This window comes from Rhinichthys klamathensis, unplaced genomic scaffold (genome assembly GCF_029890125.1).
Source record: "Rhinichthys klamathensis goyatoka isolate OS25496 unplaced genomic scaffold, OSU_Roscu_1.1 h1tg000197l_1, whole genome shotgun sequence".
NCBI classification, from domain to species: domain Eukaryota; kingdom Metazoa; phylum Chordata; class Actinopteri; order Cypriniformes; family Leuciscidae; genus Rhinichthys; species Rhinichthys klamathensis.
This window is the reverse complement of record NW_026606723.1, coordinates 1,856,551-1,884,431: the sequence shown is the minus strand read 5'-3', so window position 1 is coordinate 1,884,431 and position 27,881 is coordinate 1,856,551. Positions and strand designations below refer to the sequence as shown.

The following is a 27,881-nucleotide window of genomic DNA, read 5'->3' as shown; positions in this document are numbered from 1 at the left end:
TGGCCCAGAGGTCCTGCAGTCTTTCAGAAGATGTATAATAGCGACCCCTACCGTATAACAGTGAAAACATGGATTGTCGGAAATTTCCATTAGTGGCTGGGAAAGAGTTCAAAGAAAAATGGAGAGAGTGAGAGAGATTTCCTCAGCCCCGTAATGTATATGTGTGATCGCCAGTCAGAGAGCGAGTTCTATCTCCCTGATATTTAGTCACCCATATCTGCATTAAATACAATTAGTATCCTGCAGGCAGTGCTCAGTCTCTGTGTGGTGGGAGGTGCCCCTCAAGTTTCAAGCTGACACTGCAGACCGTGGGGCTTCTGCACCATTAAAGGTAATAACATATGTAAATGAAATGAACTTGTTTTTGGCAAGGGATATTCAAGTCATTTGAATTTGTGTTAGTCACACGTCGTGGCAGCCTCTGAGCGAGTGGTCTAATTTATCATCCTGGAGACGTGCCATGCTTTTAAAGAACACATTTCACTTCAGAGTTATTATGATGGTGGCATAGGCTAATTGTTGTAGTAGTATATGTTTGCCGATGCTAACTTATAATTGCTAACTGACAACTGATGCTACTGTAACAAATAAGACCCTGATGAGGGAGATACATTCCCATTTACATTTGGTGTTTTAATCCATCTCTTTTGTACACTTTCGACCACTTCTGTTCTGATTTCTTCAAGAGTGTGTAAATGTATGGCCTTTTCCAGATCTTTTGTTCTAATGGACAATATAAGCTTTTAGGAATGCTAGTTTAAATTGGTTAAATTAGTTTAAATTACATATGAACGCGTAAGGAGACGGCGGAAAAACATACGGAGAGCAGCAGCTGTTTTTTTCTGTTCTGATAGTCACAAGACCAAGCCGAATTCGGTGAGTGTGTGTTACAAATCAGGAATGGTGAGAGAACATTGTGCTTGGTGTGTTTTTCGTCTTCAAACCAAACTTAGAGGGTGTTTACACTAATGGAAAATGGAAAACTTTTCATGCGTTTTGGACGTTCCTTCACACGACAACAGCGTTTCGGGGGCATGAAAACACAAACATTTAAAAAAGGGTTTCAAGTGCAAGTTTTCCTAAAAAAATACTGTTATCGTCTCTGTGTCAATGTGAAAACTGTGACGCCATGCACATGCATATTTCGTGTTCAGTCTATAGGTGCGTAGTGTTTATTTACAAAGTGACATCGCCAACTACTGGCATGGCATGCATAATACAACATTTTTAATTGTTTTCGCAGATCAGTGTGAACGAGGATTGTATTGACAATGTTGTTGTGTGTACGCGGAAAACACAAAGTTATATTTATATCAATATTTTTTCTGTTTTTAGTACATCGTTGTCGTACCCTTAAACCCTTAGTTCCTCAGCCGACAAAGTTTAAATCCTGTCTGGCTAGCGCGCTTCCCATAAAGTTTACGCATTAGGTCAGTAGGCGGAGAGAAGGCGCTCTTTTGTGGCTGTTTGAACGTATTCGACCACATGAGCGTTTACACCAAGAAACCAATCCATTCAAAAGCGTTTTTGACTACCTCTGGAAGTGGAAACTGGACAAGCTCAAAACGTTTTAGACTCTGTTTACACCTGTATTTAGCATCGTCCACTTGTGATTGGATTAACGAAAACACTTCTTTATAGTAGGTGTAAACTGTCGAGATGATAATCTACAACATGACCATTGCTGATGGCAGCTGATGTTTTTAGCAGGAAGTTAAGACCCGTCATGATTAGGCATGAATAATATTTAGAACTGACAGTTAAAATTAGCTTAAAGGAACACTCCGACTTTTGGGGTATTTAGCCTATTCACCTTATCCCCCAGAGTTAGATAAGTCCATACATACCTTTTTCATCTCCGTGCGTGCTATAAGTCTGTTTGACGCACCCACCGCTAGCCTAGCTTAGCACAAAGACTGGATGTAAATGGTTGCTTATCTAACTCTGGGGGATAAGGTGAATAGGCTAAAGTCCCAAAAAGTCGGAGTGTTCCTTTAAGTTAGTTAGCTGGTTTTAGCTGGTTAAACTGTTTGGCCAGCTGGTCTCCCAGTCTGACCAGCTGGTGAGTGTTTTAATGGTTGTAAAGGAGTTTTAGGCAGACCAGCCTAAATAACTTTGAGAAACCAGCTAAGCACTTTAAGTAGTTTTAAGAGATTTAGGGGTTAGCTTTCCGACAGTAAGATACAACAAATTTTTCTTTAAAGCAATAGTTCTCAATCAGGGGACCTCAGAAAACTTCCAAGGGGGCCTCAAGAGGACTTAAAATAATTTTAAGTAATAACAATGGGACACCATGAATTCCAAAAGATTGAGAACCACTGCTCTAAAGCCAAATGTCATCATTCCCACAATCACAAGCATGTAATTCCTTGTAAGTCCTGCCTGTTTATCTGTGTAAAGCTTAAAGGTATCAAAGTCAATCTTCAAGTGAGAGCAGCAGGTCAATAGCAGGGGGCCTTATTTTGCTGCGGGGTTCTTGAAACGGACACTTTGCTCTTGTTCTGCAGTCATGCACTTTGGTTGCTGCTTTGCCGCATGCCATCACCTCTGGAAGAGCATTTACACATACTTTTGAGGCGAAGGTCGACAATACTACTTATTTTCTAGATCACAGCTGTTTTATTTATGCTGCCCTCTGGTGAAGTAGCGTTTTGATCCTGGGATAAACACACAATATCTCCTTGAGAGAAGACATTTGATATGTAGCCCTATAAATGAAGCATTTTTTGGTGTGGATTATACATGTCACTTCCTTTGTCAACATGTATAGGCTCATACTTATGTTGGCTTTACGCTGTCTGCTTGTGTTTGTGTGTGCATGCCTATAATCCTTAGCTTTATGGATTTTGGCATTACATATAAGCTTTCTCATCAACACTTGTTGAACTTCTCAAAGTAAAGCATAACATCACAAATAATTAGTTTCATGTGAGAGGCTTTGTTCAATTGTCTGTCTCATACGTCTCTTTAATCAGCGTTAATGGACGTCTGTTGGTTCTCCATAGTGTGGACCTGGAGTGTAATTTCTGTCAATGGTCTCCTTTACGTTCGGGGCTTCTGCTTTGATTCAGGGCTTAATTATTCAGGGATAGTTTGGATGGAGAAAATGTAAGTTGTGGGCATTTGTAATTGTTTTTTGAATGTTGTTGTTGTTCATTGTTTTTGCTCTTAGTAAGTTAGCGCAAGGAAGCCAATGTTTTGCGAAACTTTGAGGAACGGAACTGCCCTAAATATGAGAAGAGTGGGAGGTTACTGCTAGTCACTTAAATCCTGAATTTTTTCGGATCACAGAGTGTTAAAATAGAACCTCAGAGCTATTCTCCCATCTGTTCTTACAATATGGTGCCGTGTAACCTTGAGAAAATCGCAAAACAGTTGGCTATGCCTCTTTTCCCTAAGCTATTACTTTTTGTAATTGCCTTCAAGTCAGACTGCTTTAAAATATAAATAAAGTACAAGCTTTTAAGTTAATAGGAGGTTTCACAATCTTTTTTGTTCAGTGTGAAACAGTATAACGACTACAGAGTCATTACCACAGCTTGTTAGTCTTTTTTTTTTCTTGTCTAAAGACAAAGTTAATGTTGCATTCTCTGCACATCATGCATGCATAGACTGAGACAAATACTGGAACTGAAATAGTCGGCGCAATCGGACCGGATGATCAGAGTGGTAATGAGGCCATCCAATAACTTTCTCTCACCCTGAACGCCCTCTGTGTTGGCATCTACTGGAAGAGTTCCACCTAGAGGGTATCCCAGGCCCTCCAGTTTCCATAGTAACTTGTGAAAGGGCCCCACAGTGTGGTGCATGAAGTTTTCGGAGTTCAAAGTTGACATGCCACCCTAGAGATACTGGTTTCCTTCAATGGCTGGTTGGGTAAGAAGTGAAAGCAGCTGTTCTCCATGGAGTTTCTCTGTTTCATTTACTGCCAACCTCAAATTAACCACACAAGCTTCACTGTATTAGAAGGAATACATGCTCATAAATGTTCATCACAGAAATCCTCAGACATGGATGAGCACAGGAAGGAACAGATTGTGAAAGATATGCATATAATTTAATATTATATAATTTATTACCATTCACAATGTTTGGAGTCGGAACGATTTTTTTTTTTAAAGAAATTAATTATTGTATCCAGCAAAGAAACATTAATTTGATCAAAAGTGGCAGTAAAGACATTTATGTTACAAAAAGTATTAAAAAAGTGTCAAAAATAATAAATGCTGTTCTTTTCTTCAAAGAATACTTTCTATTCATCAAAGAATCCTGAAAAACATACATCACGCTTTCCACAAAAATATTAATCAGCACAACTGTTTTTTTTTAACATTGATAATATGAAATGTTTCTTAAGCACCAAGTCAGCATTTAGAAAGTTTTCTGAAAGATCATGTGACACTGAAGACTTGAGTAATGATTCTGAAAAGTTATCTTTTCATTACAGGAATAAATTACATTTTAAAATATATTAAAATAGGAAACAGTTATATTATATTATATCATATGTTATAAAAAATGCAGTTCTAAAATAATTTATTGCAAAAAATAAAAACTCTTTCAAATATATATCTGTCATTTGAACAATTTGTAATTCAGTAAGTGCTCTGGCTGATTCAGCGAGTTCATTCAGTGAAATATTTGACAGACCAGACCTGAGTCAAACCAGTCATGCTTGAGTTGTTCGTCATTTTGAATGATTCATTAAAAGAGTCATTAGTTTATGACTGGACTGGACTAGAGTCACATTCTGTTCCAGGTGGCATCTTATGTGATGAAATGGTTCATTTTGATTATGTAGCTGTCATATTGAGCTGTGTGTGTAACTAAACGTAAACTATGGGATGTAGAGGCTAAAACACACACTTAACAGGTTTATGAATTAACCAAATCATTAATCACTGACAACCTGAGAACAAACCTGAATGGAGAAGTAGATCCATATTCAGAATCTCAGATGCACCTCACCTAGAGGCATGTCATATAAAATCATGTCTTGAAATGTGTTGAGGTTGAACTCAGCAACTCCATGCTTTATAACGTGTGTGTGTGTGTGTGTGTGTGTGTGAATGTGTTTGAGTTAGCCTTAAATCTGCTGAGAAGGAATGGCATCGTACATATCGGAGTTTGCCCATGCTCTTTCATCTTCCCTTCATAGCTTGCTTGACGTGGCATTTCAAAGCACCTGGTAAAAATAAACGTACTGTCAGGAAAGTTTGTCAGTGGGAGAATCTCTTTAATCTGGCCCACAGAAATTTAAGCTCTCCCCGAGTTGACACCCAACGTCAGGCACACGTCAACGTGCGGGCAGCTCATCTCCTCGAAGTCTTTGCGAAGCCTCTGTGATTAATAGTCGTGTGTTTTGCCAACATCAGTGTCTCTGCCTCCGTTACACAAGAATTAATACACCATGTTTGCTGGCATGTTTCGCCAGAGTACGGAGATGAATTGCTGCAGCTGTGTATTTGCATGAATATAGTGATTTAATGTAGAGGATGTAGCTTTGTGTCAGACACAAACACATGGATTGGTAACACATCAATGAACTTGGGAAAATGCAGAGCTGTTTTCATTAGCTGTCAAAGACTAATACATACATTTCATAGAAAACTTGACATCTAATAAATGCGGGATTTTACTAGCAGAAATATGTGATCGTAAGTCAAAGGAAAATAGGACTGGATGTAGATCTACAATGTAATATATATTCCTCATTTGAAAGATAGCATTGTAAGAGAGCTATAGCCCATATTCAAGATGTTACGTTTGATATGTTCAGGTTTTTTGTGGGTACAGTTTGAAAAATAAAGCTCTTTCTTGCTTTTATTGCTTTATAATGTTGCTCTTTATTTGACTCAGATGTAGAAAGCTATTTGTTAGCATTCCCATTCATCTCAATGGCAGTACCTTTACAGGGCCAAACAGCTTGGTTGGCCAGAGGTAAATACTGACAGTTTAGCATATTAACTCACTCTCCTCATTTGGTGGATAGTTCGTTTTCATTTATATTGTTATTGTGCTATATTCTATGAGATGAGATGATATGCTGATTTGCTAAGTGAGTTATCTATGAAGATTAAGAGTGAAAGTGCACGGAGCATGCTAGAGGATCGTGCTGGCAACACAGCGAGTTACCACCTATAAGGCTGAGCTGTTTCAGATTTATTTTGTAATTAGGCTTATCGATTTGCCGTCCTATTGTGTTTTATGTGTTCATTTGCCTTCCTTTTGCTCCCAACAAGGACACAGCACTGCACTTTTGCTGTATTGACACTCGCTACACAAGGAGTCCAAACATTTGGCTTCATTCGATATACAGCCTCAAGACTCCATTACCAAGTCAAAGAAGTTCAAATAACAATATCATCACTGTACCGGATTTCTCATGGTCTGCGTTTATTTATTTTGTTGAGTTGTTCAAGGCGCTCTAGTGTTTTTTAATGGAAATTGGACTATTTCTTAAGCGGAAATGCTTTCAGTGAATAAACAACTTAAGTCGTAGGCAAATTTAATATGTTGGCCTTTTCCCCCCTGCACGTTTTTGTATTATTTTTTTTATTATCTACTTTTGTAATTTTTACTCAGGATAAGGTATTGGATTACAGTGTTTTACTCAGATTAAGTATATACGGAGATTTTTCAATCTCAGGGACCTACTAATATAGCTGGGGTACTGCATGCACAAACTTAATTTGGTTTTGAAGACATTTTTCCTTTTACAATATGTGCTGAAAGTGTAAGTGGGCTGTCTGGAAATTCATTATGAGCAAACAAGACAGAACCACTGTTTTCTCCCACAGTACTTTAACGTCAGCGAATATCTCTAGGTGCATTTCATATACAGACACAAACAAATAGGGATGGTCTTTGCTTGACTGCAGATACTAGAGCAAATATTCACACAACCACACATGACACTTTCTATCTTGGAGCATGATGATGAAATACTGGTCTGTAGGTCTGTGTTCACGGTTGTCGAGGTTGGCAGATGTTTGCATTGTCCTTGTTATACTACTGAAATACCCTGTTTCATTTAAAGCCTGACATATTCAATATAAATGTAATACACATATACACTTCAAATGTTTAGAGCCAGAAGATTTTTTAAATGTTTTTGAAAGATGCTCACCAAGGCTGCATTTATTTGATCAAAATACAGTAAAATTGTAATATTGCTAAATATTCTTACTTTAATTAATTTAAAGTAATGTTTTCTAATGTTACATTTGTACGTTATTCCTGTTGATGGCAAAGCTGAATTTTCAGTCTTCGGTGTCACATGACAGAAATCAGAATGATTCAGAAATTTGTGCTCAAGAAACATGTTGAAAACAGTTGGAGATGCTGCTTAATGTTTTTCATAAACATACATTAGATTTTTGAAGCATTTCTATTGATTAAAAAACTTACTTTTGAAGAGTTTCAATGTCAATAAAGGTTGTGTAGGCTATATACAATGTTCTTGCTATAAATTAAATACATTTCATTTATTTTACTTATTATTCATATGAATGTATTATTTAGATTTATTAGTAGTCATATTCATAAATGATGAATAATTCAGTTTTTCTCGATTGCTTAAACACATTTCTTGAAACTATGCCTCGTATTCTCAAAACAGTAAACACAAATCCATAACGTCTCACCCAATTCCCCAAACATCCTATTTTCAGGTCAAAATGAAGCTCTACACTCAAAACCATTCACTCTTGCTGAAAAAACAAACTTTGCCCTCAGACGGGACACACAAGCCCTCAAAAATACACACACTACAACATAGTCTTACACACTGGTGCTATAAATTCAAACAACATTTCCAAAACTGGTAAGTCATGTTGCTTGTGGTCTCACCATCTTTTTTTCCCTCTCTCCTTCTCTTACGTAAGATGTGTGTGAGCATCATATGACAGTAAAAGAGCACACACAAACCTTATTCAAATATGGAATTGTATTGGAATGGTAAAGAGTGTTCATTCAAGGATACAATATGATGAACAAGTCTAAGAATATTCCACACATGGTTGAAATACCATCATTGGCCTATAAAGATAACATTCTGGGAGTCAAGACTACAAAGGAGAAAGGATGCCGTCCCTTCACTGTCACACTCTGCAGCCACTCTGTGTGACTGTACGACTGCTGGCCTTTTCTTGCAAGAACATAAACCTCATCAAAGACAATTGGAAATGTTTGTCTCTTATTCAGTGATAGAAATCTGTTTGCCACCACACCTCCCTGAAGGTTCTGATGATGGAGGCGACGGTGAAGCGACTCAAATTTGGCTGTACTCGTTGCCCAGCCTCCTTCATAGTCATACCATGGACAAGGACATGGCCAACTAAAGTGGCTTGAATTTCATCCAAGCTGCTTGTCTTCTTGCCCTTGCGCTTCCTCCTCCTTTTCCTCCTCTTCCTCCTCCTCTTCCTCTCCCTCCTCAACCTATTGCTTAATTTCTCTGTGGATCCATTGTTCCAAAACTCAGTAAACTGATTTTTATCTTTTTCTAAAAGATTGAATAACCTTTTATCTATCTATTGAAGGATCTGACTGATGTGTGTTCAATTTTGACTCTTAGTGTTTTCACCTGGGTAATTGTGTGCTAACTGAGCTGAAGCTGTGCTGACTTGAGTGAACAATATTGAATGCTAGTGCTTTCTAAATGACCACGTGGTGTAGGCAATGAGAAATGAAGGGATTTGTGTGTAGAGTTTTGCTGTGACAGTTCAACAAATCTGACTAATGTGTCAAAACAGGGGAATAGTGTTCATAGTTCAGTGAAATGGGTGTGCTTTTTGATAAAATGGCATTATGGATTTTAAATTTTAGTTCAAACGCCTGGTTATAGTGTTTAAGCTATCGAGAAAAACTATGAAAAATGTAATTATTGAACATTGTTATAGTGAAACTCAGAGATTTTAAAATGAAAATGTAGGCTGGAGATAAAAAAAAATGTCCCACTCTTAGTTAATTAAGTCGTATAGCTCAATGTAAATTCCAAAGTCTTCCTGGACTTTTAGCAGGGTAGAAGAATCAGATGTAGAGCACTTTGGGTAAAATCTGATTTATTAAATGCAACATTTTTCTAATTACCCGTGATTGCAGTGTGTATAAGCGAGCTCTGTGATGCAGAATGCCGCTGTTCGGATCGATCTCGTATGGTTTGGTTCTTGGTCAATTCCTCTCTTTTTGCAAACATCAGGAAACAAAACATTCTTGTAATTTCTTGATAGATTATAGTGTTTATGATTGACAAGCTCAAAGGCACTGCACGCTTGCAGTGATTCTTCTGACAAGAAACAATCAGATGTTGTTTGTCGGCAGGTACAGTTTCACTTGAGATGAGAGAGCGGTTTGCCTTCATCTCTTTTTCTTGCGACTTGATGGCATCTATCGCTCGTGGAGCTAACGGCTGCTTGCTGCCTGGGCTCATCTCATTCACCGCTGTTGATGCAGGAAGATGAAATGTATCAGCCTCATATTGGGAAAGTAATGCCATAATTTACCGCATTACGGACCCCAACTGCACATGAAAAAGAAATGTCCAGGGAGCTCCATCAAGTGCCTACCATTAAACTGGAAAATTGAAGCTTAAGGTACCATTATGAAATATCAGTGTAGTTCAGAACCCCCAGGTAATTGTGGGTGGAAAATGAGTTTGCGAGAGACCTATTTCACCGTATTTCTGATAGTGCATAGCTCTAATTGTCATATTTAGTCCAAGCATCAGCCTGCCTAACACTGAGGTTTTTCAAGAAGCGCTTGTGACAGTTCTTGGGGTTACCATGGCTACGTTTTATTGCACATTGCTCTCGTATGCCAACACCCCGTACACCCATTTCTGTACAGCGGTAAATACTCCTCCCCGCCTGCCACATTAACAGAGCTGGAAAAGAGCCAGCGCTATTGACGTGTTGTTATCTTCAGGTCCAAAAATGCACGGCCCTGTGCTCCTCGTACACCCACTGACAACATCCTTCCCAGGAGTGCGTTTTAATTGGTTGGCAGGCCCAGTCACTGGGGATGTATAGCATATGCTGCTGCTTTTAGCTTCAAGACAGAAACTGTGATTTTATGTAAACTACCTTAGTAATTTGATAACAAAGAAAAGCTTTCTGCGGAAATTCTTCGGTTAGGATGTGTAGGAGGAACATGCACAAGTGTGTATGGGTATAATTTAGGAATGGGTCATGATGAATGATTACCAATTACTCTAGGTTTCATAGGCCAAATATCAGGGGATTTTAATTGATAGGGAATATACACTACCATTCAATAGTTTGGGGCCAGTAAGATTTTATGGTCACACTTTAGTTTAGGGTCCAACGCTCACTATTTACTAACTATTCTATGACCTTTGCCTCAATACACTTCTCCTTACTGCTTATTAAGTTAGTAAGGCAGTTTAGATATTGGGTAGGATTAGGTATGTAGAATATGGTCATGCAGAATAAGACATTTATATGTGCTTTATATTATTATTATTTGAAAGAAATGAATACGTCTATTCAACAAGGACACATTACATTGATCAAAAGTGACCATAGAGGCATAATAATGTTGCAAAAGATTTCTATTTCAAATAAATGCTGTTGAGCTTTCTATTCATCATCCTAAAACAACATGTCAGGGTTTCCACAAAAATATTGAGAAGCACAATTGTTGTCAAAATTGGTAATAATATGAAGAATTGTTATTATGTTTCTTGAGCACCAAATCAGCATATTAGAATGAATTCTGATGGATCATGTGACACTGAAGACTGAAGTAAAGGCTGCTACAATATATTTGAAAAGTTTTTTATTTTTTATTTTTTATTTTTACATTACTGTTTTGCAGCTTTGGTGTGCATAAGAGACTTCTTTCAAAAACAAAAAAATCATACAGACCCCAAACTTTTGAATTGTTGTGTACATTTTTCAAGATCTGCTTTCAAACTTCTGCTCAAAAATATATTATACATTTATTGATGTAGTACATCTGATGAAATGATAGCAAAGGATTTTTTATTAATAATTCAGGCGACCGACTAACTAGTTGCTTTTAAAAATCCATAGTTTTGCACATCCCTTGAATGATTGGAGTATTAGTATGTGGGTTATTTCTGAAATATATATTCTCTCTGTCTCTCTGCTTCCCCAGCTGCTTTGCAAGTGGATATCACTCCGGCCCAGGGAGAGATCAGCGTGGGAGAGTCCAAATTCTTTTTGTGTGAAGGTAGGAGGATGACCCTCCTGTGATGAAACATATCAGGGGTCACGTCACATATAACCTTCATGAAGTGCTTTTGATTTCAAACCTGCCGGCACTGCTTTGTTCAATGCATTTAAACAAGCCCTTTCGTTCTGATGGGTGAGCAAGGTTGACTAAAGCTTTGATGTGCTTATTTACAGCAGATACATTCATTGGCCTGCCTGACTTTTGCAGTGAATCAATTTGTGAATTTCTGTCCTTGATTTGCGGTACAGAGCGAAATTTAATGTTAAGGAATGATGGTAGATGAAAAGCTAAAACAACATCTATTATAAATGAGGAACACCTGAAATATTCAGAGGGTAAAAAAAATAATTAAATTTGACTTATTTACAGCTATATTATTTTTGGTTGTATTATTTATGTATTTTCATAAGATGTATGAAATATTTCACTGCACGTTAACCATCTAGAGTGTGTCCTTCAATAGCACTGGATGATATATCTAACATTTTATTATATATTATAGAATATATTATAAATATTGTTGCAGAAATAAAATTAAGCAACATCAATAATGTTGACATTTTTATTGTGCTTTTTATTCATAAAGAGCATGATTCATGCTTGGGGAGTTTGATTCAAACTGTCTGTCAATGAATAGATTCAAATTTAGTGATTCAACTCTAACTATGTGATTCATTCATATGTTCAAATGTTAAATTCATTGTAAAATCATGTTAAATATATGAAATTTTAAAATATTCAATGTAACCGATAAATGAACATGTTGTAGAGTAAGTAGGTACATTTGTTTTAAGAAAGTGTTTTGTTATATTTGTGCATGTTAATGATTAAATATCCTTCTAAAACATATAATACATGCAAAATATAGAAATGTAATATGATAATGTGATTTTAACTAAATTGTCCGACTCTGTTCTTGAGTCACATGATCTGTTTTGTGGAGGATGGATTTTGCATACACTAATGCCACACTGATTAAGATTAATTGAGTAGACAGGCCGTTTAAATGCATTTAGGCCAAGTCAAAAGTGCAGTTTGCCTTGGTCGGTCGGTCACAGTGTCTTCTCTCTATCTGTCTGTCTCTGGTTTCAGTTGTTGGAGATGCTAAGGAAATAGACTGGTTTGCACCCAATGGGGAGAAGCTTGTGCCAGGGAGGCCAGACATCAGCGTCAGCAAGAGTGACGAGTCCTCGTCGACACTCACAATCTACAATGCTAACATCGACCATGCAGGCATGTACAAGTGTGTGGCCAAAAGCGGGGACAAGGAGTCTCAGGGCACTGTCATCGTAAAAATTTTCCGTAAGTAAAATGTTTGTGTTTTTATTTCAAGAGGTCACATGGAATCGTGAGAAATAAGGAATCAAATAGTACCGGACTCATCAGCAACCCCCAAAGACAACAAATCATCTGACATTTACAACAATATTCAATAACAAAACAACAGTACGCCAATAATGAAAGCATAAAGTTGCTACACGTCAATTTCACATCAACCACGCATGTGGTATAAAGACGATCAAAACTGAGGATTGTTATTTGCTTTTGAGTCTTGACCGATGCTGAAATATGTTTTATATGTCTTCATCATTATTTCAAGCCCAAAATGTTTTGAAGCTTCATTAAAATGAGTTAATCCTTATGTAACCACTGTGTTTTCGTCTATATGCTGTTTTTGGCAAATTATCTATTTTAATTACTATAATAAAATGTGTATACATTTTATTATGTTTAATTATTAAAAATTACATTTAATTATTAAAAATGTATGTAACAAAATATATAAACATGTATTTATAAATATATCTTGTTAAATTAAATATTCTATAAATGTTATGTATTGTAAATATTGTTTTTATTTAATTATTGAAGTTAAAAAAAAACTTATTTCATGGACAGTTTACCTTTCTATGCAATGCTAAAAATGTTTGTCATAGTATTTTGTCTAGTTTTCCATTACAATTTTATAAACATACTCAAAAGAATATATTTCAGAGAATGTATCTTTATTAATTCTTTTTTTAAACCAGGAATAAACCTTAAAACTAGGTATGCACATTTTCTTCCTGAAAACAATCTTTATATCGTATGCATCTTTTCTTTTCAAGCTTTTACTAGAAAACAAGACAAAAATAGAGATTAAGAAAGGGATTTTTGTAATAGTGGCTTCAAAGATGATCTCTGAAGTGCATTTCAAATGTCTTTTTCAGAGAAACTCACTTTCCAAAACGCACCATCGCCTCAAGAGTTCAACGAGGGGGATGATGCTGACATCATCTGTGACGTCATCAGCTCTCCACCCCCATCTATCATCTGGAAGTATAAAAAGACAAGAATCCAGCCTGAGACTGATGGTAAGACGTACAGTACCACAAGCAGATCTCTTTCAATCTCTCGCTTTCATTCCCCTTATGTCACACTAATATTTCTCTATCTTCATATATCTGATGTTTTTAAGGATCTCCCATCCTTACTTTGATATGTCCTGTCAAAAATCATGTGTGGGCTCTCTTACCACTGTGACAATACAGCAATAATGAATTTTTACTGAGAGAACTCAAGTACTCAAAGTTTGATGCTGTTTTCATCTGCACTGTTTTGTTTGTCGAGTCAAGCCTCATTTGGATGAAACTATTTTAACCTCTGAGGGCTCCTCCCTCAGAGACCGCTGGAAGAAGCGGTGACCGCAGTTCTCTGCTGTGAGACGTGAACTCACAGGCCTCTTTTCACTTTTCACTGCAAAACCACTAATTGTAGCGGAGCCTGAAAACCGAACTGCTCTATGTAAATAACACATTTTCCACTTTTCTCCCGTTAACCTCTTCTGTGCTCTTCTTTTGTTTGACTGATGTTCCTTGTAGTTCGGATGAAGTACAAAACACTATCTATGTAACACACTACTCTTACTATTAATGCAGTATACTATTTAAAACCAACAAAGTGGGCATTGTCCACAGTATACTGTGTAGTGTGCACTAAATAGTAAGCAAGTATTCAATTTACAACATGTCTATGCTAGAAAGCTGTGCTTTATCTTGCTGAATTGGTGTTTTCCATCATTTTTAAAATATCAGTACTTTTTACTGTCTCCACGGAGTTGAAATATTATATGCACCTTTACTTTGCGCCTTGAATACAGATAGCACTGCAGAAAAGCCCATAAAAATGATTTTATGTGGGAGAAGATGTGCAGCGAGTCATTTTGCTGCCCAGCATGTAATGAGAGGCTCGTTAACATGGTCTCCTTATCTTACTCGAGAGTAATTACAGTCTCATTTTGCTTCCTCTCTCACTTTTTCCTCTCTCTGTTTCTATCTCACACCTACAGTCCGTTTCAAGGTCTTAAACAACAACCACCTCCAGATCCGCGGCATCAAAAAGACAGATGAGGGTGACTACACCTGCGAGGGCCGCATCATGGCCCGGGGAGAAATCGACCTTAGGGTCATTAAGGTCATTGTCAATGGTGAGGACTCAATCTCAGAGCCACCTGCTCTTTTACCTCACATGGACACGGGAGCAGAGAGTCTATACACATTTACACCAATTGGACGGTTCTGCTTTGGCAGTTGCATTTGAAAGCAGTACATATTAAATAAAATAAATTAAGTGAAAAATATATGCCTTAAAATATTTTTTTCATTGATTATAATCTTATTTTGCTTAAATACAGATTTTTTTATTATTATTTTTTTCTAGAAAACAATACATAAATGCTGATTTTTAAAAAATGCAGTGTGTAATGAAATATGTTCTCCCAAAAAGAAAAATCTGTAATTTTATCTCCTTCAAGTCGTGCTGAGGCCATATGCTGTTGTTTGGTCTCTGGAACATACATGAAGAATGTTTCAGAAATCTTTAAAGGATTTTTTTTTCCTTCATAATAGCAGTACTAGAAATATTTATTTTTTTACAAAAAATACTATTAAAGCAGTCTAAATGCACTGTATTCCAAGAGTTCTGAAGCCAACCAATCACTTTACGTGACATACTGAAATTTTACTTTGTTATTTAGTGATGACTTGCTTCAGAAAATGTTATAATTTGTTATATATTTATAGTTTATGTACAGTTTATAAAAGCAGAGTACTCTTTTATCCAAAGCAACCAAAGAAACAGAGCAATTCGTCAAGGAGCCAACCATATTCATACCATACAATGCCAGGTTTATTTGGATTATTGGATTTATTTTGGATGGAGCTCCACATTAAAGGGAAATGAGCTCCAGCAGAAAAAAAGAAGCATGTTTTTGTCAATTTTAGGTCATCTATATCTTTAAAGTCAGTATTTACCAGAATGTTCTTTTCACCTTTCTCGTTTTCTCCCAGTTCTGCCAAGTATCAGGACCCGCTACACTGAGCTTAATGCCACTGCAGACATCAACCAGGCCGTGACGTTGGCCTGTTACGCAGATGGCTACCCAGAACCCACCGTCACGTGGGCACGGTACGTGTCATTTCTCACCCACTCCCTTTTAGCAGTCCCTTTATCTGTCTGTGCCAAAACGCACCGAAAAAGTTCAGCCAAATCTCTGTATTGAAAGCTAAGCTTTTCCCTGAATCCAGGGTGGGAAAGGGATCAGAGTTATTGGAGCTTGTAAACTAAAAGTGCTGTGAATGGCAGAGGCACCATTTCATCCTTTCAGCTGCCGTTAGCCGTGGCAGCTAAGGCAGCTGGCAGCTTTCAGTATGTCTTTAACTCAAAACTCCAGTGACTTCTTTAACCAAGTCGTGACTGGTGCGGGAATGAGAGGACAAGATTGCATCAGGTCTGAGCTTCGCCTCGGGAGAAGGAGGGATAAGAGTGCTCACCACAACCTCATTTATTTCAACTCCTTCACTGACAGTGCTGTCATTCGGGGGCCATTTGAAAATGTCGCTCAATTGCTGCTGTTACAAGCAAAAAGAACAGGTATTTGGATCCAAACTTTGCATGACTGATTTAGTGACACTGGGAAACATCGCACATTGCATTCTTCGAAATAAAAAAGCCCATCAGCTTGATGTTTATGGCCTTCAGACATTATTTACAGCTTTTATATTGGCTCCGAGACAGGGACGTGTCAAGAAACCGAAGATGACAAAACAGATCTGCTTATATTTTTCCAGCTTCTTCCTGGACTATCAGCCTCATGAGAAGCTGTGCACTGCAGGATGAAGAATCCATTTCATGGGCAGGCACACTTTCTCTCTGTATTTTCTGGTGTATGTGGAGATGCGGCATCATGTATTCATGACTTTGCTGAGCAAGTAACAGCTCGAAGGCCAAACAGTAAACCTGTCCTCTCTGTCTTTCTGTCTCTCACTCTCTCTCTGTCCTGCAGAGGTAATATCGTGCTGGAATCCAATGAGAAGTACAGCCTGAATGAAGATGGGTCGGAGTTGACCATCAAAGACGTCAATAAGCTTGATGAAGGAGATTACCAGTGCATCGCTAGAAACAAGGCTGGAGAGAAGAGTGACGAAGTCGCACTCAGTGTGTTTGGTAAGTGAAAGAATTCTGCCATTACCGTTGGAGCTGAACTGAAAACAAGTGTTTACATACGAGTTACCAGGAAAATGTTCTCTTCATTAGGGCCGTACAATAAATCAATTTAAAATCAAAATCGTGTTATGGCCTTGTGCGGTTATTGAGCCGTGAAATGTTGCAATATTATTAAATGAATATCTAAACACTGTATGCACTGCGTGTTTCAAATTTGTGTCATCTATAATGTCGTCTACTACACTATGCGTGCATTGGGCTCATGGTGTAGAGTTTCGCAGAGGAGAGCAACTCTACAAGTTACTATGCTAATCAAATGTAATGAAATGACACAGGCATTTTGTAGCCTTTCATCAGAGAATAAGAAGCATATTAAAATCTATAACTTCACACTGAAAGATCTTCCTTCAGTTTTCTTCCAAAAATAAATGCTATACTTTGTGAAAATTAAATATATTTTCTGTGTATGTTGTATAGTAAAATTGTAGTTGTTGCTGTTATTATTATTATTATTATTAGTAGTAGTAGTATTCTATAAGGATTAATAATAATAATTAGAATAATAATTAGAATTATGTGTGCAGTATAGAAATAGTAAACTATAATACAGCATTATATATATATATATATATATATATATATATATATATACATGGTGTATATATAAATGTAAATCTTTATATATATATATATATAGAACTGTATAATAGTTTACTATTTTATCATTATTATTATTATTAATCATTTATATAATTATTATTTATAGTTATTATAATTATTTATATATATGGTTTTCAACCTGTGGGCCATGACGATATTGCAGGGGGGGCATCATTACTATTAATAAAAATAATAATTATGTTAATATATGCAACAAAATCTAATTAAATATAAAATTCAATAATAAAATAACTAAAAATAATTATTAAACTGTTAAGCTCGCAGATTGGTTGTGTTAAAAAATAAACCACCAATTTATCTTCCATACTTTTGCTGCATACAGTTACTTACTGTAGGCTACAACAGACTTAAACATGGACAAAATGGTTATCAACAGGGTCGCTGAAAAGGACAAATGCAGATGTTTCTTCATCTACAAATAAGGATACATTTTCAGCAATGCCTGACATCAAAAATAAGCTAAACGAATAAAATACAGTAGTGACCTAGCGGTAGTCTTCATGTGTGTGGGAGTGGAGAACAAGCAGCTACCGCTCTGTGTTGCTGAAATGAAGCTTTACATTAATTAGCTTTTTTTAGCTTTAATTTACATTTTTTAGCTTTACACATTATTTTACCGGAATAAAATTCAAGCCTGATCTCCGCATCTTTGCAACTTTCTACTCTTCAGCCACAGTGTTTAGTAAATGCTAAACAACCACAAATATGTTTACGGTCTAATTGTTATGTGTCAGAGTCTCTTGAGGCTCAGTCAGGTCCAGTTCCACAGGGGTGCTAAAGGGTGCCAAGCACCCTCAAATGAAAGCAAGAGCACTTTTAAAACTTGCATTTGCAGTGTTGTGCAATGTAGCAATATCTGTTGATTTCTTGAATGCAATGGCCAATCAGAGGTGTTTAAGTTAGTTAGAATCCGGTGAAAATGCAAAAGCAATGGACAGGACAAAGATCTGCAGATATATGTGTATTAAGGCTAGAGCAACCAAGTCCTCATATAACCAACGCGACACAAATAGTTGGGTCTGTTAAAATTCTTGCAGCGGGCCATGGAAACGGTAACACTTTACAATAAGGTTCCTTAGTTAATGTATGCTAACTAACTAACTAACTAACTAGCTAACTAACATGAACTAACAATGAGCATACATTTGTTACTGTATTAGTTCATCTGTATTAAAGGTGACCTATAATTCAAAATTGAATTTACCTTGGTATAGTCAAATAACAAGAGTTCAGTGCATGGACATGACATAGAGTGAATCTCAAACTGGACTGTTTTCGCGTTCTCATTTAATTCACGTTTATGAAAAACACCCCTGAAAAACGGTCGGTTCTCCACACAATACCGACTGTGACGCAATAGTCGGGATCATTAATATGTACGCCTCCAAATATTTGCATAATGCCAGCCCTCAATGCCAGGCGGAACTGCGCAGCCGAAGCATGGCAGTTGCTCAGTGTGGATGTACACATGAACACAAAAGTATTTTTTAGTTCCTTCATCTGAGCCTCTGAAGAAACAATGGGTTAATTTTATTTTCTCTGGAAATTTCCAAACATTTCACCGACTGTTTCCTCAACTTGGGCCAATACAGAGCTGGCCTCGGATCGAGCTACCAAGCAACACTTTCTGATGTGTAATTGTTCAAGTTCAGACAGGTAATCTTTCTCTCAAAATCGTTCAATACTGTTTATGCATCAGTAAGTCAAGCCAGTGACTAAAATATCAGCTTCACATCGTTTCTTTTAGTAGGATGAAAATAATCGTATTTAAATTGTGAACAAATTATATACAGAAAGCGATCAAAGAACAATCTTTCCACACAGCGCGAGTTTATCTGGACACTTGCCAAACTCGTTATGAAATCAATGACGCACGTTACAGCACAACGAAGCTCTTACTGTATTTACATCATCGTGTTTGCATTGGTGAAAGCAGAGAGAGTGCAGAAACTGCTTTGCAATGATAAGATCTTCAATCTCGCGATCAACACACTGTCATCTGCTCAATGCTCATCACGGCAACATTTTATGTGATGGGAATAGATCTAAATACTTTAAAAACATCTCACGATTCGTTAATCTCGATAGCTGTTATAGTAAAAACGTATAATAGCAGTAGTAAAAGTATTCGGGAGAGAGTTTCACATGTAATGCGTTGCTATTTCATATGCAAGCATGTCAGCCAATCACAGCAGTGGCCGCGGTTACACTGAATCCCACAGCAGACACGCCCCTTCAAACAGAGTGTTCAAATCAGAGGCTAAAAGCAGGCTAGGAAAAATGCCATTTATTTCTAAATTATGAATATTTTTTATCTAAAAAACATACTAACATTATAAGGGTAACCCAGGAAACATTATAAAATAATAAAAAAAAAACATTCTAGGGCACCTTTAATGTTAGTTAATAGAAATCCAGCTGTTCATTGTTTGTTCATGTTAACTGTGCATTAACTAATGTTAACAAATACAACCTTTGATTTTAATAATGTATCACTAAAATGTTGAAATTAATATTAACTAAGTATTGTTCATTCTAAGTTCATGTTAACTACGGTAGTTAACTATTGTTAACTAATGAACCTTATTGTAAAGTGTTACCACGGAAACCTGAATTATTTTTCACTCAGTTCACTTTCTGATCAACTGAACTGATTTGAGTTTGGTTCTCTTAGGGAGAACAAGTGTGAATGCTCTTAAAGAGTAACTATCACAGTTGGAAAGAAGATTTATTTTGAGACGAAAAGCCTAGCTTCCTAGTTTATTGTTTAGGCACACTGTTGAACCTGAGAGCTGATTTCAAGCCTTCGTATTTTATCATTGATATCATATTTGCATGATTACAAGTTCTGAAATGTTTATATTATATCACAGTTCAAAATGCAATCACAATATTTTTATTCCCCATCGTGTAGATGTTTTCTCCAGCCACCATGGGCACTGCTTCAGAGCGCTTAGATTAGAGACAAGGCAAATAAAGTAAATCAAAGTGCTACTCCACTGCATTCATTAAACAAAAGATCCTCTTTTGAATTATAAAATAAAGCAATGTGTTGATTAAATATTGAAAATGCCCTGCCAGTGCGGCACTCTCATCTCATCAACTTAAGAGCACTGCTGTGGTATTACGACCATTGTAAAGGCTCAGTATATGCACAAGAGAAAAATCATTGTTTGTTTTCCTTTAGAAGAGTCTCTGTAGTCTGTTTTGAGTTGTTGTTGTGTGTGTTCAACAGTGCAACCCAAGATCACGTTCCTAGAAAACCAGACGGCCTCTGAATTGGAGGAGCAGATCACACTAACTTGCGAGGCCACAGGTGACCCCACTCCCAACATCATCTGGAGCTTCGGTCGTCGGGTCTTCACCGAGAATGAGCAGGTGCTGAGGTTGAGGGATCAGGGGTCAGTGGGCAAAAGGCTTGGTACTAAAGGTCTACGGCTCGAATATACCAGTTGGAACGATATAACGGTAGAAATTTGAATACATTTGACTATTATTTCTATCATGGTTTAGAGTGGTGCAGGAATAACGTCAGAACCCGGAAGTCTCATTCGCCGCTGGCTCCTTTGAGATTTTCCTATGGGGTTTCATAATGGGGGTTTTCAAGTTATGAGTAAAATAAAATGAGTGAACAAAACTTGTTGACGTTTTGTTCTACAATGTACTGCATACACTCACACCCCAAGCTGTCTTATCCAGGGCCTAAAAATAACTTTTTGCCACACCTGCCAATGGTCAAATTCACCAGCCAAAAATATTTTTTACCAGCCGTGACACAAAAACAGGCAGTTATAAAATTGTAGATACAAGTGAAAATTCACAATCCTCTATTCCAAATTCGATATCACAGCTAAAACTACCTTACAAATTAAATATCCTACATTTTTAAAGACAAGTAAACGATAAGAAATAAAAAATAAGAACAAACAATCAAATTACAAGCACAAATAAATACAATACAACAAAGACACAAATGAAATAAACAATGCTCTTCAGGCAGGTCTAAAAGTTTTCAAGTACCAAAATGTAATAAAGTAGGCTAATCAAATAAATAACACAACACTGCGTAGTCTTCATATCCTTTTTAAAGATCAAGAGTAGTAAGTGATTTCTTTCTGTGTCCTTTGTTAGGATTATTAGGATGCTGTCGCTTTAAGACCGAATGCACGCACGGATTATGCATTTTGTGTTTGCATTTACTTAAGACATAAAACCGACTATGTTTGCTAGGATACTCGCCTAGACAGCATTGTTTGACACAATTTTGAGTGAAGGCATGAGAGAGCTCAACTTTGCACGCTGTTTCACAGGGCTTTCAGAACCCTTTGGATTGGATGTTTAAACTTCACACACAGCGCGTGAGTAACGAATTCCTTTTCGCGTGTTCCAGCGCTTATTTACATTGGAAAGGCTGAAACTTTTGTGATGGTGCATCTCTGACCTGTCAGCTCTACAGCGTTGTTCACGTTTGTTCACGTTCATGTTGTTACAACATTGCATTGTTGTCATAAAAAAAAAAATGTTACTGACCAACTGGTGTGAGTGGCACACACTGACACCGTTTCATATATTCGCCAACGCTGATTTTTACTCGCATTTGGCGCTTGGCGAGTGTTAATTTTAGGCCCTGGTTTTATCTACCGTAGTTACTTATTTAAAACGTACATTTTCCAAAATTAACATTACTTCTTCAGAATTCGCGTTTTTTTTATGGGTGTGTGTAATTTACGTTGGTTGTAGAACAAAACGTCAAAGTATAGGCTATGTTTACCACAGGCTTTTATTTTACACATAAATCGAAAAAAAAAACATTATAAAACCTCATAGGATATCTTGAAGGAACCATTTGTACGTCTGGGTTATGACGTCATGCATGCGCCACTCGATTGAGTGGGTGTTTCAGTCAATCAGAAAGAGCTTATTTAAAAAAAGAGTGGTGTGATGGAACCGACTCCTTTTGTTGTTACTGTTGCTTACAGTGAGACTTTCTTTCCTGGACCTGTTCTGCTGGTTTCAAACAAGGATAGATAACTCTTTTTTGTTCAATTAAAATGAGTAATTCTGAGCAACTAAATTATCTGATGAATATCATTTTCAATAATTAGCTGTATTATTGATACGGTTATACACTACCTTTCAAAAGTTTGAGGTCAGTACAGATTATTTAAGATACTATTAGTTTTAAGGACATATTAAGATAATCAAAAGTGAAAGTGAAGACATAATGTTACAAAAGATGCCTTGGTGAGCATAAGAGACTTCTTACAAAAAAAAATATATATATAAAAAAATTCTTACCCCACACTTTTGATCAGTAGTAGGCTATTAGTTGTTTGTTTATTGATTATATTATTCATGACTGTTCGGAATTTTTCAATAAAAATCTGTATATTGTGTGTATGTTAATACAAAAAGGCTAGCTAGTTAGTTAGTATTCCCTGAAGAGTCGTGTTGTCATTTCCACTAAAGTACAGATTAGTGTGTAGCATATTGCTATTGACCAAAATGTAAAAAAAAAAAAAAAAAAATTGTCAGGTTATAATTTCTGATTTAATCACCCCGATCAAAAGATGCAGCATTTTCTCTAGAGGTTTCAAAACAATACCATACACATTTTTAGGAGTTCTCCTGATTTCTGTAGGCCTGTGTTAGTGAGTAAAAGACTTTTGTGTCTCAGAAGCAGCAGGCTCACCAGTGCTCGGTCTCTCTGCCACTCCGCTCTGCTGGAGTCTGAACTTCTCTGATTTAGTCAAGCGGGCTGCCTAATTAACAGCCTCAAAATACTCATCATAGTACAGCGAGCAGGATTCATCGACAGCTGCTAAAAGCTCTTACTGCTTATCAGCCTGATGGGGAGCCCCCAACCACTTCAAACTTTATTTCCTCTTCCCCTCTCTCAGAAAAACCTATCCTGCATAGCCAGTCTTAGCTAGAGAAATGTGAGGTCGTTTTTAGTGGGTTTCGGGCCTGTCACAGATCTCAGTAGGCAGGTGTGAAGTCCGGGCATGTTTACAAGTCTCTGAAGCCTCAATTCTTCTTTTTTTTTGGTAATACTTTACATTAAGTGCAAATAGCCCGCCTTGTTGGCAGAGGCCATTTACACTAATTCCACACTCTGACGTCTGGTTGAGCCACACAAAATTACGGAAGACGCTGCATTGTCAACAGTCGCGTAGGGGAAAGGTGTGTGGCAGAAAGTTTTGATGCAAATCGATCCGAGTTCGAATCCGCCTTTTGCTCGCTCTCGCTCTACTCCCTTTTCCTATCACATATCAGATCGGAAAGACATTTATTTTCAATAAACATTAAGAAAATATTCGCATAGTGTCTAACGTGTGTTTAATAATAAGGTGTTTACTGTAGGTGTAGGGAGAGCGTTATTGTCCATTTAATAAATGTAATAAATATAATAATTTACACTCTATGTTATTATTGCATATCGTGTAATGTACAACAACACTGAGATCTTCCACTATTTATAAGTATAAACAGCATCTAACTATTTACACTTATTGCAATGAAAATACTGATATTTTTACATAGTGTAAATAGAATCTATTGCTTCTTGCACTTAGTGTAAATAGAATATATTGCAATTTAAACTTAGTATAAATATCATATATAGCTAAGAAAATATGCTATTTGCATATTGCTATATGCTATTATGCCGCTGCCATACTTTAATTACATGCATCAAATCCACAAGGCATCATGGGAATTAATCCTTACATAAAATCCTTCATGTATTATTAGAAAATGCCACTGGTCACCCTTTTTTTTATGCCAGCAGTACTTGGGAAGCGACCAGTTTTCTCTCCTCCTGCTGGTGGGCTATGTTGTGTAGGTGGACTATAAAAAAGACCCTTATGTTTACGTGTACATCTGGCTCACTATGAATATGATATTTGCGCAACAATAACCCACCAGATTGCATTATTTCTTGTGTTTGCATTGTATTATCTCGGGCTAGTCAAGCCAATATTCATAGCTGTCAAAGAAAAAAAAATCAGCTGTACAATGAAGGCTTTCTTCGTTTATGATCATTTTTATTGTTGGTCCTCCACTCAGAATGCCAGATGAATATGCTTTTTAAGGAATGACCATCGTCTTGTTTTGTCATGCTGCTCTGAATTGATATTTGACTCTTGTGTGACTTCCATACTTCTCAAAGTGTTTTGCACTTGCAGCAACTTGGTTACAAAAGTGGTTACATCCATTTGTGAATGTCCACTTAAAGGCCTAATCTTGTAAACAATGTTTGATTATGTGATTTAGTTCATTTTGATGCTAGGACAGGACTTAAACTGTGTTTAAACAACCAAACACACTTAACCTTTTATTTTAGAACATAGTATCTGGTATTTTAACCTGTCTCAGGCCAGTAGCTGATCCAAGCTTGTCGTCAGTAGGTGGATCAGCAAATATGTTCCAAAAAACAACTTAATCAAGTTAGTAGCTAGTATTTCAAAATTCCAAAGTTAGCCTGGATTTTCCTGCAGGGTTGTAGCAGTTCATTAGCGCTGATATTGTTGATATGCACTCGTCTCTCACCTCATCTCGCCACCTCTACAGGATCCAGTGAATGATGTTTTTTATTTTCCATTTTCTAAGTATTATTCTTCCAGAAGAATTAAGTGTTAACACTCACACAATTATTGTTTATCAGGTACTATTACAACAATTTGCATCAGAAGAGATTGTATGAGTGTTCACACATATATGGTGTTTAAACAGGTTCCAAAATTAAAGTTTGCATGAAACGGAAGTTGACGTAGTCTCTTCTTCCCTATTGTGACATAGAATCAAACGGCTTCTTGAACAGGAAAAAATGTAGGGCGGGACTTGATTTTGTCCATCAGGAATTGATTGGATCGTTGTGGTTTGCTATTGTGATGTCATGTGAGTCATCAGAGAAGAGATGCCATTTCAGAAGGGAGAAGTTATTTTGAATAAATATTATTTGATATTTTATTATTTTAAAAATAATGTGCACAGATACATTGTTTATAATAAATAAGGGATAATCTACAGCTAGGTGTGCATTACATGCTTTTATATTTGAGCTATTAGTGAAGCTATTGTATTGACAAAAGTTGCTGGGCAAACTTCTCAACAAGTTTCATTACTTCTGAGTTTTTTTGTGTGTTCGCTGACTGGAACTACCTGTGCATTCAACAATTCCAACCAATGAGAATCGAGTATTCAGACAGACCATGCTATATGTATATGCTTATATCTTTTGATGGCCGCCTGAGGATTGCCTTAAAGTGAAATGTAGGCAGTGTGTGTAATGAGGCGTACCTTAAATCAATGGGGCCTCATCACCGCTGTCAATAAATGAAATGTGTGATATGTAAGACTAAGTGTGATCTGTGGTTATGGTCACGTAATGCATAGTCCGAACAGCTTATATAACAGCATGCACCACCATTGTAAAATAATTTCCATTGATTTTTTTTTTTTTTTTATAAATCTAAATAGTTCCTCGGATAGGCAAGAGAGCATGAGGGTTCATCTCAATGTGAACAGCCTGTAATCTGTGAATGCGACCTCGCTAGTGCTTCAAGCTAGAGTGAACGCACCATGTATACGCGCAAATGATCATTCGGAGTCACTCCAGAGTACTAGTCCACATTCATGGACATGGTACTAGTAATGTGTATTATATGTAGCTAGTTTTATATTGCAATGCTTAATATTGGAAACAACCCAATAATTTAATTAAACATCTTACTTTTGTGTATTTAAGACAGGTTGGAGGTTATCTTAACTTTGAGACGTTTTTTTTTTTTTTTTTCAATTATTTTTAAGAACATTCCTTTCAGGAATATGAATCCTTCTTAGATTGTGTCTTAAGCACATCTTAAGAAAAAAAGATAAGAACATTCTTAGGAAAAGATTCTGGGATTATAAAATATTCTTATATTTGTTCTTATTAGAAAATAAGAAGAAAATGGCACAATTTTATTCTCAAGAATGTTTTGTGAATCTTGCCCCATGGCCTTTAGTAGGTGAGCTGGTGTATTAATATGGATATGATGAGTCAGGAGCATGTCTGGAGTCTACTTAAATCCTCTGTTTCTAATACGTGTCCTGTATTCCCAACCACAAATTTCCAGCATCTGAATAAGTCAGAAATGCACAGAAACCTCAGAGAAGTCAGAAAGCTATGACTACCAAATGAGCAATGTCTGAGTCGGACTGGAACAGATTGGTCTCCCCTGAACTCTACAAGAAACTACATTATGGAAGATTCTCTGTCAGCTTTTTGTTCTGCCTGTTGGATGAAATAGTCATGGTCATGGCATGAGAGTTCACAAAGATGGCACGTTCTGACATAAGAGGCACATTTTTGATTATTCATCCAGAAGGAAAGGCCATTAAAGGGATAGCTAAATTAAAAAATAAAATTATGTTATCATTTGCTCACCCTCACGTTGTTCCAAACCTGTACGCTGTTTGGTTTTTCAGCTGAACACGAAATTAGAACTTTGATTCATTTTTCCATACATCGAGAGTTCATAGTGACCACATCTGCCAAGCTTCTAAACAGACCAAATACACAATAAAATAATGACTGAAATTGCTATAAACAGACCTCAGTGCAAGTCATTATGCACTGATAATTTTCATATTCACTGCACCTTCAGAGCAGCTTTTAAATCAAATATGGCACCAACACTGTAAATGTTTCTTGAGCATTAAATCAGGATTTTCGAGTGATTTCTGAAGGATCACGTGACACTGAACGTGACTGCTGAAAATTCGGCTTTGCTATCACAGGAAAAGATAACATTTTAAAATATATTATAATCGGGGAAAAAAACTAATTTGTTGTAATAATATTTCACAATATTACTGTTTTTACTGTATTTTGATCAAACAAATGCAGCCTTAGTGAGCATAGTAGGCTAATATCTATAGAAGCTTCTTAAACATAATCTTATAAAAAAATTACAGCTGTAGTCACCGTGAACTGCCATTGAATGGGGAAAAATGTGTAAGAAGAAAATTCTTTGTTTGTGTTGTACAGAAATAAGCAACAGCATATGGGTTTGGAACGACATGAGAGTGAGTAAAAAAAAGAGACAATTTTAATTTGAATGAACTATCCCTTAAAAACAATAGTTACTCAGTGTTATGCATTGAAAATCGCATGAGTCAAGGGACTTAAATTATAAATGAAGGGACTCCACAGAAGTCCTCATCTTCATTTAATGTTAAGCCGCTCTCTCTGGGACCAAGTGAGCTGTCCTTGACACAGCTACTGTATGAATCATACAATCAAAAGAGTCATTCCAGGGCTGCTAGCTTATTGTGGAGTCCAGTGCCAAGCTGCCCTTTCTCTAAGGATAGACTCTTAATGGCACCCCTGCTGATCTGAGGTCAGTACGGCCCTCTGCTAATGCTTTAAGCAAACTACCCTGTCTATGCACTCAGAACCATTAACACGCACCCTGCCGGGATAACCATGTTGCAGAAGCACCTGCAAAAAAAAC

General features: G+C 36.8%; 1 protein-coding gene across 13 annotated transcripts in view; it reads left to right on the top strand.

The window, feature by feature from the left end:
• Positions 1 to 27,881, top strand: part of ncam1a (neural cell adhesion molecule 1a) — a 262,010-nt gene that overhangs the window by 165,105 nt on the left and 69,024 nt on the right. For all 13 annotated transcript variants that reach the window (XM_056263044.1, XM_056263045.1, XM_056263049.1 and 10 more), the window contains exons 2-8: positions 11,140 to 11,214; positions 12,310 to 12,519; positions 13,428 to 13,571; positions 14,546 to 14,683; positions 15,546 to 15,663; positions 16,541 to 16,701; positions 20,618 to 20,760. In XM_056263044.1, coding sequence (XP_056119019.1) covers positions 11,140 to 11,214; positions 12,310 to 12,519; positions 13,428 to 13,571; positions 14,546 to 14,683; positions 15,546 to 15,663; positions 16,541 to 16,701; positions 20,618 to 20,760 — 989 coding nt within the window. The remainder of the gene's footprint in view (positions 1 to 11,139; positions 11,215 to 12,309; positions 12,520 to 13,427; positions 13,572 to 14,545; positions 14,684 to 15,545; positions 15,664 to 16,540; positions 16,702 to 20,617; positions 20,761 to 27,881) is intronic.